This window comes from Ceratosolen solmsi, unplaced genomic scaffold (assembly GCF_000503995.2).
Source record: "Ceratosolen solmsi marchali unplaced genomic scaffold, CerSol_1.0 scaffold3, whole genome shotgun sequence".
Classification (NCBI taxonomy): Eukaryota; Metazoa; Arthropoda; class Insecta; order Hymenoptera; family Agaonidae; genus Ceratosolen; species Ceratosolen solmsi.
Window position 1 is genome coordinate 2296614 of NW_011948428.1, and position 16706 is coordinate 2313319.

General features: G+C 30.5%; 1 protein-coding gene across 1 annotated transcript in view; it reads right to left on the bottom strand.

Moving 5' to 3' along the window:
* The window catches only part of cwo (transcription factor cwo), an 86233-nt gene extending 74294 nt beyond the window's left edge, over positions 1-11939 (bottom strand). The window contains exons 1-2 of the mRNA XM_011501334.1: positions 11252-11939; positions 9897-10225 (exon numbers count right to left, since the gene is read on the bottom strand). Of these exons, the coding sequence (XP_011499636.1) occupies positions 9897-9961 (65 nt within the window). The 5' untranslated portion in view covers positions 9962-10225; positions 11252-11939. The remainder of the gene's footprint in view (positions 1-9896; positions 10226-11251) is intronic.
* Positions 11940-16706: the final 4767 nt, after the last annotated feature.

Below are 16706 nucleotides of genomic sequence, written 5' to 3' on the forward strand. Positions count from 1 at the left end.
ATATTACATAATCTTCGTGCTCATTTATTTCTCAGAATTCCGTGTGTTCCTAAATTACTTACGTACGTGTGACTGTGTTGTGGCAGGTAGTGCGTAATTAAGTCATAGCGAATGAATAATTTGTTTTCAGAACGCACAAAATGTTCGTCGTGTTGTTCTTCTTTACCAATATTGTTAACTTGCATTTATAATAAATCTAAATGTTGTTCATATAAGAATTATGATGTAGAGAAACCTTATCACAATATATCAGTGTTTTCAATAATTTTGATCGTTACTGTAAAAATATCATTTGTTGATCCATTAAGATCCTTTGACTACGAAAATTCAAAATCTACCTTCCCATTAGAATTCTAATTTATACTAAAATTTTTCTTAAATTCCATTTACTATTAATTTACATAACATTATTTTTACATTTTTGCTAATAATTTCCTTAAATTATTATATAAACTTTTATTGCATAATTGAATGTTTGTGCATCAATCACATCATCTATATAACTTCCTAACTATTCTTTATATCTATTTGCTCCAACCACATTCGTATCACTTTCCTTAAAATTTAGTATTTTCTATAAATAATAATACTTGTTTTTCTTTGAAAAAACAAAAAAAAAAAAAAAAAAATATGGTATTAAAAGTTTCGTGTAAATATATTGTCAACAACAACAACAAAATCACTTAAAATAAATTGATATAATAAATAACTAATTGAAAAAAGAATGTGAATTAAAATAATTTATATATTTTGTATTTAATTCTTATTATTTAAGAAATACTATAATAAAATTTATATAAGTATAATCATTGACTTTGTATGATGTGAAAATATGTAGAAAAAAAAAAATTATTGCATTAACGAATTCCCATAGTAAATAATAAACTGAAAGTATTGATTGTAATTGATTAAAATTAACTATATAGCTTATATACAACTATTTAAGAATCAGAAAATTAATTTTAAAACTTTCACTAATAATCTGACAATTTAATTTTATAATGTACATGTTATTTTATCTGCTCGAACTTTAATTATTTAAAAAAATATATATATCTTGCATAATATATTTTCAGCATTGTTATTAAGAAATTATTATTTTACAGCATTAATGGACTTTTATTTGTATTTCGCTTGATATTCTATTTACTTTAGGGTTACTTGAATTTGTCTTGTTTTCTCGTCACGTGCTATTACGATTTTATTTGTTTTTGTCGTTTCCCTAATCTATTGCTTTTATCTCTTGTCTTATAATTAAATAAATAAATGTAAACATTATTTCCTTTCAAAAAAAAAATAAAAAAATACACTTTCTCACCAACACCGTTCAAATATTATAAAATTATATAATTTTACTATATACTATAAAAAATACTATAAAATTATATAATTTTACTATATACACAATTGCTACAACCATATATAAAATTACAACATCACGACACTTTACAATCCATACAAAATCTAAAAATATATATGTACGACTATTGCTGTCAACCAATAATTATATTAATGATTGATTGCAATTGACTTTCCTTACGTTTAATATGCAACTGCAGCTTACATTTTCATCCTATTTTTATTCTATCGCCAATCAAAAGCTAATAATTATTGTCACGCATATAATTGCATTTATCATACCTTCTAGAGTTTGTTTCTGCCTCTACTCTGACTTACAAATCATCTTGTATTTATTTCACTTCTACATGTTTATTCTCGAATACCTTATTAGTCTGCTGATATTGTTTACATTCGAAATTTATTTCGTATTGATTATGAATTGAATAGAGATTCGTAAAAATTTACGGAATTGCATCAGAATCTGTATAATTTATCTTTTTTCTCTCACTCTTTAAACAATCTTACGTTATATGTTGAAATGTTTTTTTTAAAATTTCGTATTTATTTTCAATAGAAAATATCTTTAATATAATTCTAAATAACAAGATATTTTTTTATTAACAAAAATTAGTATAATTATTTCATTGATTACATAGTTTTTAGTTTAATAATTTATCGAGATCATTCAATAGTGAAAAAATGGTGCAACATATGAGTAAACATAATTATTGACAATGATTTTTTTATTTTATTCCTTGATATTCATAAATAATTTCGTGCCCGAAGTTTCATATTTTTCATTAAATAAACCTTTTTATATGCGAAACTTAGTATGACGTACATTACTTACTCATCGCTTTCCATTTTCAATCGAGTTTAAACATATTTTTGATAATTTATAATATGTAAAATAATTGTTTTCTTCGCTACTATTTTTGGGCTGTTTTAAAAAATATTCTGATTTCGCATAATAATTTCTAGCTACCTAACACTATAAAATTATTTAATTCCTTATCATTTGAACATTACTTTTCTTTAAAAATTGTGCCACAAAAATTTTTTAATGTTCCATTGATATAACTAGATATACGGTTGCTAATAAATATAGATAAAATTGAAAGTTTTAGATTATTATTAGAAGGTTATTTACTTAGAATAAGTAATTTCTAGAAATAAATACTCATACTATAATCGGATATATTTTCATCGAGTTATTCACGATACATTAGACATTTTTGTTACACGTAATCTCAGAACTAACGAGGGTAACTAATCTTTATAAGGAAAAAAAAAATTTGAAATTAATAACTCCATTTAGCCAGAATGATTTACTCAAGTACTTTTCCTTTTACTTTTCTTTCCGCCAAATTCCAATAGATATAAATTATACGAAATGATATAATTAATAACAATAATTCTAATGCCATTGTGAGCGTCGCAAATATTTTAACACTTGGTGGATTAAATTTACGCATCTGACTAATATAATATTGCAAAATTAATTGATGAAATTCGCATCTCTAATATCACGATTGAAATATTATCAACTAATTTAACTTCTCATCATTCGTTTGAAAAAAATATATATATTGCGCCAATAAGAATCCATTTATTTTTATTAATTAAACTAATTTGGAATCTATTACATAAATTTAAATAAATGTCAATATATCATTTTCAATTAAAAAATAATTTAAAATAAAATAAAAAGAAAATAAATTTTATTAGATTATTATTTCGGTGTAAAAAAAATACACACAAATTAAAAAAGAAATTACCATGCCGTTGGTACATCTGTATGCGATTAAAGTGTTTTTTACATACTTATATCTTACTTTCACTTTTTCATAAACTATTAAGCAAATTATTTGTAACTATTTAGAAACATTCATTTTTTTATTATACGTATCTCGATATCAAGAATATTATCTCCAATAACATATTTGCTTATAAAATAAATTGTCGAACATTTTATTGAATAATAATTTTTCGTTTTCACTGATATAGAAACATTACGGGGGTAAAAGAATTATTTATTAAATATGTAATATACTATAACTTGCTAATTTTAGAGTTTTATGATATAACAATTAGATCATTAATATACGTACGTACTTCAAACTACTACTTTTAAATGTTAATGTGTATAGTACAAATCAATATAGAAATAAATACATGTGTCTGTTATTTATTTATTTATTTATTTATTTCTTTTTTTTTTTATTTTTCATATAATAAATGCCAATTTTCTATTTATATTTTTACATTTTTTACACACTCACATATGCATATGGACTACAGCTAAGGAATGAGGTAAAATTCTAATTTAGTATCACGGTATACGAATGCTCGAAATATCAAAAAACCAATTGCGACTTTACCGTTAATTTTTCTTTTTTTTTGATTATTATATACTAATTTGATTATTATATTCAAAAACATTTAAAAATATAAGTTGAAATTAGAATGTTAAAGAAGATAACTGAACGCAATATAAAATTGACATTATTTGTTGCTATATAGTTTTATTCATTATATAGAATATTGAATAACTTTTTTAAAACTGTAGTAATCTATATGGATTAGGAATATATATTTATTAGTCTTATTTTTTCAAATAATTTTTATAGGTTGTTTCCCATATCTAATAACTTATCTGAATATTACCATTAAATAACTATTTTTAACGAAACAATATGACTTTAATCGTTTAATATAAAATACATACATTATTTATTGAAATAATATGTATGGTACCAAAATAATTCTTTTCGAATAGTTTTACGAACTTGATTTTATTAATATCCCATTGAAGATAGATATTATAATTATTAATAATAAAATTAATTGCAAAATTATCATTAACACTTCATTGAGAGGTATGGTTAGAGGTGATCTTGGCCCAGAAACTAAAAATGTATAATTTTAAATACAATTTATCATGTCATTTTTGAAATATTTGAGGTTGCGTACTATTTCGGAACGAGTGTGCTTATTTTATTTATAATTTGTCATTTTTCTCATTGGCGTACTTCAATATTTTTTATATATTAGTATGAATATTTTCTGAAAATTACCATGTGCAAGTTAGTGTAAATGAAAAGTATATTAAATTAAGCTAGAAACGTAGCATGAGAAAATATATTAAAATACTTTTCATGAATAGTATTGAAAATTAATGATAACAAAACAAAAAAAAAAAAAAAAAAAATCATAATAATCATAATAAATTTGAAATTTATATAAACTGCATTATTTATTTATGTCATTTCTGTCTTCATTAACCGATTGAAAAAGTAATTTATAAACAACTTAATATAATTTATTTAAATTTATAAATTTGTTGACATATAATATTGTTAACATAATTAAATATTCATAATACAAATGAATAAGTATAAGAAGTCAATAAAATATATTTAAAAATAATAATAAAATGTAAATATTCATTTTCTTAATAATCATAATTATAATTTCATAAATGAATAAAAACCGTTATTAATTTCACATTTACTATTATAATATAATTAACTAAATGAATAGATAAATATGTATGTATAATTATTAAAATTTAATTGACGTTAATAATTTATTAAATATATTGGTAGGGTAAGCCAACGGAAGGAAACAACCTTATGTAAATTGAAAAAGAGATGATGATTATTCTAAAAGACAAACGGTTGAACGAAGTAATCGGGATTATCCAAAAAGTATTATCGCACTTAAAATGGCATAGTTTTTTAATTTATGAACATGCATATGATGTTATAAAGAAATCATAAACATGATTGGGAAATTGGGAAATCCCCCATAACCATTCAAAGCATTGACTGTGAAAACTCCATACGAATTTGCTGTTAAACTGTTGAACTTTCATTTGCATTGTTATATTTTCTTCTAATTTCTAATATTTTCTGAGCTACCGGTTCAGCCAGATATCCCCGATCATATCACGAATAATTATTATTATCTCGTATTCTGGATCTTGTGATATATGACATTGAATGTCTATTATGCTCCTATCCTATGAGTCCTTATTAACTGAACAAATCAGCATTCAATAGATTTTGATTATATTTATATAACTTTTATAAATATATCATTAGACGAACCTTTGAAATGTTCTGGAATTATTTTTTTTTTCTTTAAAATTAGCGAAATATGTACGTAGTAATAATTGTTGAGTGTTGCTTGGAATAATATTTTTATTATAAATACGTGATACAGATATAATTTTCGTAATAAAATGTTTGATTTGACACAATTTGATCACGAGCAGATGTCAAATAAACATATTCCGAAACTGTGCGTAAGAATGAAAAATAGATTAAAAATATAATTCGTTAATACGTAATTTAATTTCTTGCTGCATATTTAATCGATGGTAACATATTAATTTTCAAAAATGTTTCCTTACACTTGAATACGCTATTGATTTTTATTTAATATCTGTTTCGTTATATTTACGTATTTAGTCGTTTATTTATTAGTTCATAATATTATCTTATTACATATATATATATATATATATATATATATACATATTTTCTATAAAATTAAACATGTTCATCTATAATTCATAAATACCTACAATACTATTGGAGATTGAAAAAAGTTTTAGTCTAATATAAATTCTTATGTTTAATCTTGGCTAATGAAAAATATTGAAGTTATTTTTAGGCTTAATTTACGATATCTTTCTTGCCTATCTGATATTATAAATCGTCATATATCTATTTCAATTAAAAAGTATCGTAATCATAAATGTAAAAAGAGAAAATTAAGTTTTCGTAATATTTTAAATTTAATAAGATATATTCATATGCATACTTAATAGAATTAAAGGACCGATTATTTATATTTACATGTAGGAAAGCATACGTTTGCTTTAATATTTTATGTATTATATCTCACAGTATGTTTTAATAATTGCATTCGCAAATATATTATGATAAAAATAATTATAAAAACTTGTCTAATATCATCACTAACACAAACATTCAATTATTTGCCATGTACCAAGACTGGGAAAACAACAGAAAACAACAGTCTTATAGACTGTTTTTACTTAATCATCGGTCAAGGTCCACCGATCAAGCGAAAATTCTCGCTATCACACGCTCGCTATCTCTTTCCTTTATTGTACACTGCCGGTATCTCTCATTCCCAATCCGTATGCGTGTAATTGTCTAACTGTTTCTTCTTCGTCTTTTTATTTATCCATCCAAATTCGTTTCACTATCCATTCCTCATTCCTCACTATCCTCCACAACCGCACAATTAACCAATCTGCCTTCTCTCTCTCTCTCTCTCTCTCTCTCTCTCTCTCTCTCTCTCTCGCACTTCTCATAATATCGTACAAAAATTCTATTTAACTGTATATCTGCATACAATCGTCTTGTAAATTTTGCGTGCTAAATTCGTTATTTATTTTAATATATTCTTCAAATCAGATTTACTTTATGCTGATTATACCAAAGAGATTAATGAAATATATACATATATTTAATGGTATTCAACTACTATTTAAGAATTTAAATGAAAGAAATAAAAATTGAGAAAATGCAAGGTGTCTTGAACAAAAAAAAAAAGAAAAAAGAAAAAAGGTCTAATAAGATATAATAAAGAGCAAGTTGTTTTCCTTTTGTCCCAATTTATCTTCAATAAAGTTTCTAATTCGGTAAAAGAGTTTGGATTTATAATAATAGTAGGCAAATTTGCATTAATAATGGGCAATTATTTTGTCGCGAAGAATCGTTATTATAAGAGAGAAAACTCTGTAAATACGCAATAAGGAATATTTGTCTAAATAAATCATAATTTGCTGTTGGTTGATAAAATTCGGTGCGACTTGAGAAAGAGTTGTTTGGAACTTGAAATGCTTAATCTTGTGAGTCATTTAATATTACACCTGCGAGAGTATTAGTATTGGCCGAGGGCCTTGCGTTATGAATTATAAAGTTGTGTATTCAGAGAGCAGTTAGCATTGGCGAGGGGACGAACGGACAAAGTGCAGACTTTTCATGGCTGGAAGAGAAGCATCGAGATGAGGAAAGAGTCGGAGTTTCCGCGTGTGAAAGTAGTGCTCGTAACTATATGAAAATAATTGAGCACTTCGCACCTACTCCTTCTCGGAAGCCGTATCACGCGTTCCGTTCGAGTCACGCGGCACGATCAACTCCTCCTCCGCCTCATCCTCCTCATCCTCCTCCCTCGCCCTCTTCTGCTCGCTCATTCACTATTGTGATTGCGATATCTGCGTCGTGCAAATGATGAAACATACTCTTGCGAAAGAAATCTTCTGTTTTCCATTTTATATATTTTTTATTCTTCTTTTTATTTTCTTGCTCTTTTCAAGAATGATGCTTTTGAATATATTTATTTCCTGCCTTTAAGCCAGTCGATAAGATAGCCAAGTGCAAACGATCATTTTGTAATTGACGATATTTCAGCTTAAACGTTACTTGCGAATTGAGTTTTCTTTGTTTAGAATTTATTTCATTGTGTCCGATATTTGAACGAGACTTTTAATTAGCTTAATGTAAATTTATCGAATAAAGGTTATGTCGTGAAAGTCGATAAACACTTTTCTTATGCAAAATTTTAAACTATGATAATAAAGCGAGATATTGCAAAGATCGATATCTGTTAAGGAAAAGTAATATAATCACACTTTGTTATTTTATATTACCTTGCGTTAATAATTGAGTATCGTATCTCATTGTCCGATTAATAAATATACAAATATACAAAGCGTAATAATTATTTCTACGATTTTATAACCCATAAAGTTTAGCAATAAAATATGTACTTAATGAATAAAATGATTAAATTCACTTAGTCCTAATATTGCGCGTGAGGAAATTTTAACGTATATTTTAATATTTTTAATAAATGAATAAATATGTGTGCGTGCGTGTGCGTGCGTGTGCGTGCGCGTGCGTGTGCGTGTTGTGACAATTAAAATTAAAACAGAAAATGAATCTTCAATTGAACGGAGTATGTTAAACTAACTTCCCTTAAATGTTTTTGCAATTGCGTCTTAGCCCATAATTATAACAAATAATTAATAAATATCAATTCCTCCTGACATTTATCTTTCTTATAAATGCCGAAAATACTACTACTACACACATTAGGCTATTTAATAATGAGTATTATTTTTATCAGTCTACGTTATTAAAATTATACGTTATCATTAATCGTAAAAATATAGGATAATAATATGTGAAATTTATGAAATGAATAGTTTGAACTTCCAATATTCTGTTACATTTCCAATTATAATATTATTATAATTTTGTCTGAGGTTGTTGGGAAGAGATAAATGGATGGAAAAACTTGCATACGAGTAAGAGTTGCAAATTCTATTAGGTTTTATTATACATCTCGACTAATATGATAATATTTAATAATATGTATATAATTATAAATAGGCAAAAGAATTGAAATAAATTTGATTTATTTTCTTTTATTTTTATATTTTATTTTCTTTTTTTTCTTTTTTCTTTTTTTTTTTTTTTTTGCACCATTATTGTACTTTTGCCATAGTACATTTATCCTTTAAGTATTAAAAAAAAAAAAAGTTTACAAAATTATTAAGACTTGTAATTTTTAAATCAATTATACAGCTGAAAACGATTAATCTATACTTTATATAGCGTATATTATTTGCCATATATGTATGTGTATATATATATATATATATATATGAAAGATCAATTACAAAGCTAAAGTTTAATGACTGCAAAACTTATATCTCTCACTATAACGGTAAATATTATGAAATATTTTATTATAATCATAGTACGGTAAAATTCTATTTCGAAATATATTTTTATTCTCAACAAAATACATAATAAATTAACAACTTTTACATAATGTGGTAATTACTATCTTGAGCAAATTTATTTCCATTTTCAGTTAAGGGCAAATTAAAATCTTTTCAAATTTAAATATTTTATAAATATAGAATGTTATAAAAATAAATAGGTCAGCTAATCCTTTACCGGTTAATTACTCGTTGTTAAATATCAAATTTGTGCCGCCAAATTAAAAGAGCAGCTAACAATGACTGCTAATTATTTCCATTGACAGCTGGACTTTAGATTTTTATGTTTAAGGTATTTTTAAAGGCCTTTAATGTTTTTTTTTATCTTAATTTTCTTTTTATAAATATATATTCTAATGGCAAAATGTGCAATTCACAAATATCATAAAAAATAATGAAAATCATTGAAATTAACGAATGAAAAAGGATGCAGCTCATTAGTCTATTTAAAGAACGTCTGAAATTTAAGTTAAATTAATTTAATCTACAGCCATCCTTTTTTCATGCACCAGAATCAGATTATCGATTATCTGAAACATTTGAAAATATATGTCACGATACGATATCCAACAATGACGTTTTATCAAAGTTTTATAGTCGTCAGGTACAATGCCATTTAATCCCTTCCCTAGACTTTCACTTCCTAATTTGCCGTAATACGATGGTGACAGAATCACGGAAAATATAAGAATTTAGTGTACTGGCCTCAATGTGCCAAACTCACCTCTCGTATTTCACTTGCATAGAATGCGCGGAACTGTCCTCCCAGTAATTTTGTGTCTCCATCATCTTGCCGCATAAAATAATCCTGTTGCGTAACTGCCAACGTATTCGGTCCCAGTATACAAGTGTATGTGCGAAGCGTCGTCGATCACCGTCTATCTCTCCCACTTGTTTGTAATTATTGCTTTAAAAATTTTGTTTTCTTCGAATACGTAAACCTTACACTTATCTTCTTGGCACTTTTTTTTTTCTTTTTTTTTTCGATCACTCTCACTAGATCAACGGTGAAATAAAGAACGTAGCACTGATGCTCGTAGCCACGATTTTATTCTAGAAGTGAAGAAAGAATTCATCGTCAGTTATGTTACACACAATTATGTATCTTGGCATAAATAATGAATGATAATAGGGCAAATGAATCATGTACGCGGTTAAAGTCAAATGTGCACGGTTGTTAATTCGTTCGGAGAGTGTGTCTTATTTCCCTCCTCGTCAAAATCTTGTCTCATTAGCTCGTGCTTCTTAAATCATCCGATTATTATGCAAGTACTTAAAAGTCATACGATTCTTTGCATAAACTATTTATAATTCTTATCGTGCAAAGTAAGTGTGCGATTGGCATAATGTTTTTTTTTTTTCATTTTCGTTTATTGCTAAAAAAATCCTTACTCTTTAGAATTCGGGGAAACGAAGGCATGTTGCTTCGAATGATATAGATAAACTAATTGATATGATTATCTGCTGGAATAGCATAATTAATTTGACATTTAAATTTGATAATCAATTATAAGCGCAACATATGCATAGTTTTAAATTGTAATTTCTACGAGAGCGTGCACTTATTAATTTTTTCTTTTTCTTTTTTTTCTTTTTTTTCTTTTTTATTTTGCATTCCTTTTGCAACCATATTTCATTAATACTTAACGAGATGGACTTGTCGTTTGATGAGTTGAACATCAGCTGTCATTATAAAACTTCTAAAACTTATGCAATAATATATATATATATATATGTGTGTGTGTGTGTGTGTGTGTATATTTATATATTTAAAATGCATAGTAAGATTAGAAAAATTTACACATACAAAGGTAGCAATATGATATTAATATGGAATGAAAAATGAATAATACGATCGTTAAACTATTCTATCAGTGTGTGAAAGTACGTTTATGGCAGGCGAAACGTTAAAGATCAATGATACAGCCAATATATTAAGGGAAGCAAATTGGAAATGCCAATCGGAAAGCAATAAAGCTATTGAGCCAAAATCGATATCTCAATTTTCAAATACTAATCTTACGCAATCGAGTCCCGGCATGCAAAATATTCTATTACAAGATACACGAGTACATTTACCATACATAGCCCGGGTCAAACTGATTACCGCCGCCCTTCCAATGACCGTCAATCCGACAGACGAACCTCTAACCTTAAAAAGGATTTCGCGCTCGCCTGTGATTGCTAAAAAAATCGAGGCGATGGTGGACGCAACGGCCGAGGTTTCAGGACCATCCGCGTACTGAAGATCGAGACGATATCCTAGTGGAAAAGCCGGTAAAGACAAAGTACGAGGAGAAAGTGAGGCGGACGTGTATGTCGGTTAGGTTAGGTTCGCTTAGCGACTCGCTGACGCATCGCAGATAGAAGGAGAAGGAGAAGAGAGGAGAATTCGCGCGTCACGCGCAGCCGGAGAAAGAAGGACGCGGCGACTTGGTCGTCTATGTCTTATCCTTCTCGCGCTGATTTTCAATCAAGCATTCGATCGCATTTCCTTGCTCGTTCGATGGGAGAAGAAAGATTCTTAAAAGACTTTGTTGAAAATTGATTGGCTCGGCTTGAAGATTCTTGAATCAACGACTTAAAGTAAAAATTATGTGTATTTGTATGTGTGTCGCATAAAAGCGTGTATTTCATATGTATTTAAACGTGTGTATTTGTTTAACTTGACCGGCATGATATTTCGCGATTTGAATAGTCAATACGCGATTTGAAGTACTTGGGCTTGCATAGATCAAACACTCTCCACGTGGTTAATTAATTTTATTAGGTTTTAATATAATGTTTACATTTGCTTATCGTAAATACCTCTTTACGCCTGTTTTTTTTTTTTTAATTTTTTTTTTTTTATTTTAATACTCAATATTGATACAACGATATTATCCAATATTAAAGGATAGAAAAGAACTTCAGTGAAACAATAGATATTAAATTTTATAATAAAATAAGAAAGGCATATATTAGGAGTATTTATAAATGCGAATTTATGAGAACGATATTCCCAAATAAAGCATTACGGTTTATAAAGTTTTGTTGCTTAAAGATATTTTTATATAATCGCACAGCAACTTTAATTATCAAGAAATTGAAATATTTCTAAACAATTGTTAAATATACTTGGTAAATGTCATTTATTTTTCTAAACACATGACATTGTACATAAAATTTATCTTATTCTGTCTGTATTTGGCTTCTATCTATTTCAGTATTTATTAAGATCGATGCGTCCGTACGTAAATAATAAAAAATAAATTCAAAGACGTACAACGAGCATATGTTTATCCGTTACTTTTGCTATTTATTTACTTTCATACCAACATTCTGAATTTAGATTTTACATTTATAAAAATCTTTATTCTATTTTGTAAAATTTTTTTTATTCTTTTTTTTTCTCTTTTTTTTTTATTTATTAAATAGCCGAAGGTAATATTACATATTTATAATAAAACTCTAAATAATACTATAAGTTATACTTGACGCGCACAAAGTTCTTTGCCGACGTATTATTTGAAAAAGTATTTAAAATACAAATTGGATAGGATAAATATATTATCCGACTGGCTTAAAAAGTATGAAAAATATGCTTGAAAATCAAGAAAACATGATTAAGGGTTACATTAGTAGATATTAGATCAGTAGAAAAGGATATGCTTTAGTCAGACGCCTGGCATATTAAATGTCTTGGCTATAATAGTGTTTAGCGTTCTAAAAATATTTAAACTATATATAGTACGTTGATGTCTTAAATGTTTAATGTCATTTTCGTGTAGTTTCGCTTAGTAATAAAGTATACGCGCAGGCGCTCCTTTACGTTCAAGTGCAATACTTCAATACAAACTCATTTTACTCTTTCTAAGGAAATACAATAAAAATGAATCTCGGTAAATTTCCACGGTAGCATTACAATTAATCGAAATACTTTTAAATCACGTTTGAATTAACGAGAGCTAACAAATTGAGATAAAACGTTTCATCGAAGATAATAAGAAGTTGGAGTGAACTGAACGCCTAGCGCCTTAGCGAAGAAAAAACATTTTTTCTAAAATTTAAATAAAAAAACGTCCAAGAATATTTGATTTTTTTCGTATATTTGCAATTATTAGGCTTGATTGAAAGGTATTGATAGAACGATTGATTTTTCACAAACTAAATATATATACACATGTCGACCCGAGTACCCCAATATCATTATTTATAAGAGTCGCGTATACTTGAAATCCGTCAAACCAAACGGAACATTAATAATGAATAATTTTATTTATCCGAGCCTCCTATCAACTATAAAACGGAATTACAAAATAAAATTATCTCTCAGATATTAATTATTTTTATTGGAAATAATTGGAAATAATTGATTATCGTTGTACAGCATCGCAAACATCAACTTTAAAATAGTTGCATTAATTAAATCTTCGTAATTCCTACGCTTAAAGCATTTCTTTAATATATTAACATTACAAAATGCGTTGACATTTAATTAAGCATAACCCCATTTATATTTACTTCGTATGATCGTTACCTTCCAATACAATTAATCGAATGGCTCGTAATCTTGACAATTACAAATTTAACATAATCACATTAAATAACATATCCAACAAGCACTTCATCACAGAACCAAACTTTATCACTGTGAAACAATCGCTAAACGACGCGAGGCTCGCTTATCAATGAAACTCAAGCAAGAAATTAACAATCTTCACGCTGCCGCACGTTTTCCTCCTTCTCATTCAGCGAGTCTCGAGTCCCGCGCGTCGCCGCCTTACTGTAAATAATTCAACGAGCCGGTGGATCGTCGGCCGATCGCACAAGAGCTTTCGAAAAATTCCAGCGGAAGTATCGCAGTGCGTCGTAAATGGCCAACGATCGCCTCGTCTATATTTAACAATGCGAAGACATTCGGGGTAATTGGAGCAGATAAGTTTAGAGGCGCGCGTGTTTGGACGCTAAATGGAACTAGATGCGGATGCGCCCGCCGCGCCACTTCCTGGCCCAAAGAGGAGGCACGAGAAAGGGGGATGGCGGAGGCGGAGGCGGAGGTGGAGACGGAGGTGGAGACGGAGGTGGAGACGGAGGTGGAGGCGGAGGTGGAGGCGGAGGTGGAGGACGACGACGACGACGACGACGACGACGACGACGACGACGACAATAATGACGAAAAGAAGGAGGAAGGCGACACCGTCGCGGTCGCCGCTGCCACCTCCACCTCTATCACCACGACCACCACCACCATCATCACCGTCACCACTACCACCACCACCATCACCACCACCACCACAACCACAACCACAACCACCACCACATCTAACACGACTACCACGTAGTGATAAAGACGCTGCCTTTGGTATCGTATCGTCAAGAACGAGGAACGAAAGACTTATGTGGGTGGAAGGGGTCCGGCAGGGTTATAATAATGAAGAAGAGAAGATAAGGCTATTGACTCTCGGGCGCGAAATTTCGCTCGTAAGAAAAAAGGTCGGGGCAGAAGAGAAGAAAACGTCGTCGCTCCCAGACGGCGCTTCCTCCTCTTCCTCCTCTTCCTCCTCTTCCTCCTCTTCCTCCTCCTCCTCCTCCTCCTCCTCCTCCTCCTCCTCCTCCTCCTCCTCCTCCTCCTCCTCCTCCTCCTCCTCCTCCTCCTCCTCCTCCTCCTCCTCCTCCTCCTCCTCCTCCTCCTCCTCCTCCTCCTCCTCCTCCTCCTCCTCCTCCTCCTCCTCCTCCTCCTCCTCCTCCTCCTCCTCCTCCTCCTCCTCCTCCTCCTCCTCCTCCTCCTCCTCCTCCTCCTCCTCCTCCTCCTCCTCCTCCTCCTCCTCCTCCTCCTCCTCCTCCTCCTCCTCCTCCTCCTCCTCCTCCTCCTCCTCCTCCTCCTCCTCCTCCTCCTCCTCCTCCTCCTCCTCCTCCTCCTCCTACAGCCACCACCACCACCACCGCCACCACGACAATCACCGCCGACGCCGCTGCCATCGCCGCCGTCGCTACAGCCGCCACCGCTACCGCCGCCACCGCCGCCACCGCCGCCACCGCCACCCCTCTCCACCTCAACCATCTCCTCCTCCTCCTCCACCTCCTCCTCGTCATCCTCATCATCAGCCTCCTCTCTGGCCTCACTCGTCGCTCTTAGGCTGGCAGCTCTTTCCATCCTGCCCTTCCCACCTCGTCAGTGTCGGAACGCCCGGGGCGCCCCTCCACCCGCCGGCCAGGTGCGGACGAGCAACACGCAAGACCCTCGTCGGGAGGAGGTCGGGAGGAGCTGCGCGAGAGCGATCACCTTTGATCTCGATGGCTATTTTTGCTAAAGACCAAACGAGCCGCGGCGATTGCCTTGCTAATCGGCTGCTACGAACAATGGGCAGCGTTAGAAATCCGTTACTCTCGCATCAACGGAAGTTCATGCACGATGAATTTTAGTAGGATAGGGAGGGGAGAATTTTTGGTCGCATGGGACTGATTAATTATCTGTGGTGATGGTGATGCTTTTGTCGAGCTTTGTTCTCTTATTTATCAAGACAAATAGCATGGGATTTCATTTAGTTTATGACCTATCCAATTCGCCATTAAGTAAGCAGAAAAAAAATTAATATTTAGTCTGTGCCGTCGTTGCCATCAACAAATTCATAAATATTTAATTTTATTACGGGATAACTTTATAATGATGAATCGTATCTAAATATTTATTCGGGTGTGTACCAATGTAATAGGGGATGAGAAATATGCGTTCTCAAACTTATCATAAATGAGCGAAATAAATAAATCGCGAAAACGAATGATTATATATGGCGTTAAATAAGCCTTGTTTCCTTACAACCGAAATTTTCACATTCTCCAGACAATTAGAACAATAATTAGTAATAGCTTTCAATGGTGGCTGATAACGTCAATATAAATACGTTTTATGATCCTTTGCATACGTGTAATTAATAATAAAGACAGATCTTTTTTTTTTTTGGAGAGATATACGTTAAAATTCAGAATATATAACCATCAATTCCTTCTACATCGATAATGAGATACAGTTTTTTTTTTTTAATATTATGTAACGCAACTTATTATGATCTAATAATCAAGTCTCATTAATTTAAGTAGTTATCGGAAATTTTTAGATAAAAATTTTACCTCTAAAGACAGCGTTAATTCTTGCTTATTATTAGTCGCGTGACATGGAGTTCCTCGGTAAATCATCATTGGTCTGATAACTACGTTAACTTCTCAAATTATCTGTCTTTATTCTTTTTTTTTTTTTTATTCTTTATATCCTCATACGATTCAAAAACTCTGATAAAAACTACGATAAAGCTAAGAAGAAGAAAAAAAGAAAGAAAAGAATAATCGAACCAAAACATTCAGTTGTACTTAATTCAGTGAGAATGGAGCTGTTAGTCTCCTTAAACAATTATCTTTAAATAACTGCATCTTATGAATCCAAGTAATTAATTCGTCGAAATAAAATAAGTGCTAAGTAATATAAATATTATACAACGTAATTTTACGATCGTGTAGTGATTCGAATGACATAACGTCGTAAAACAATTAATAAATT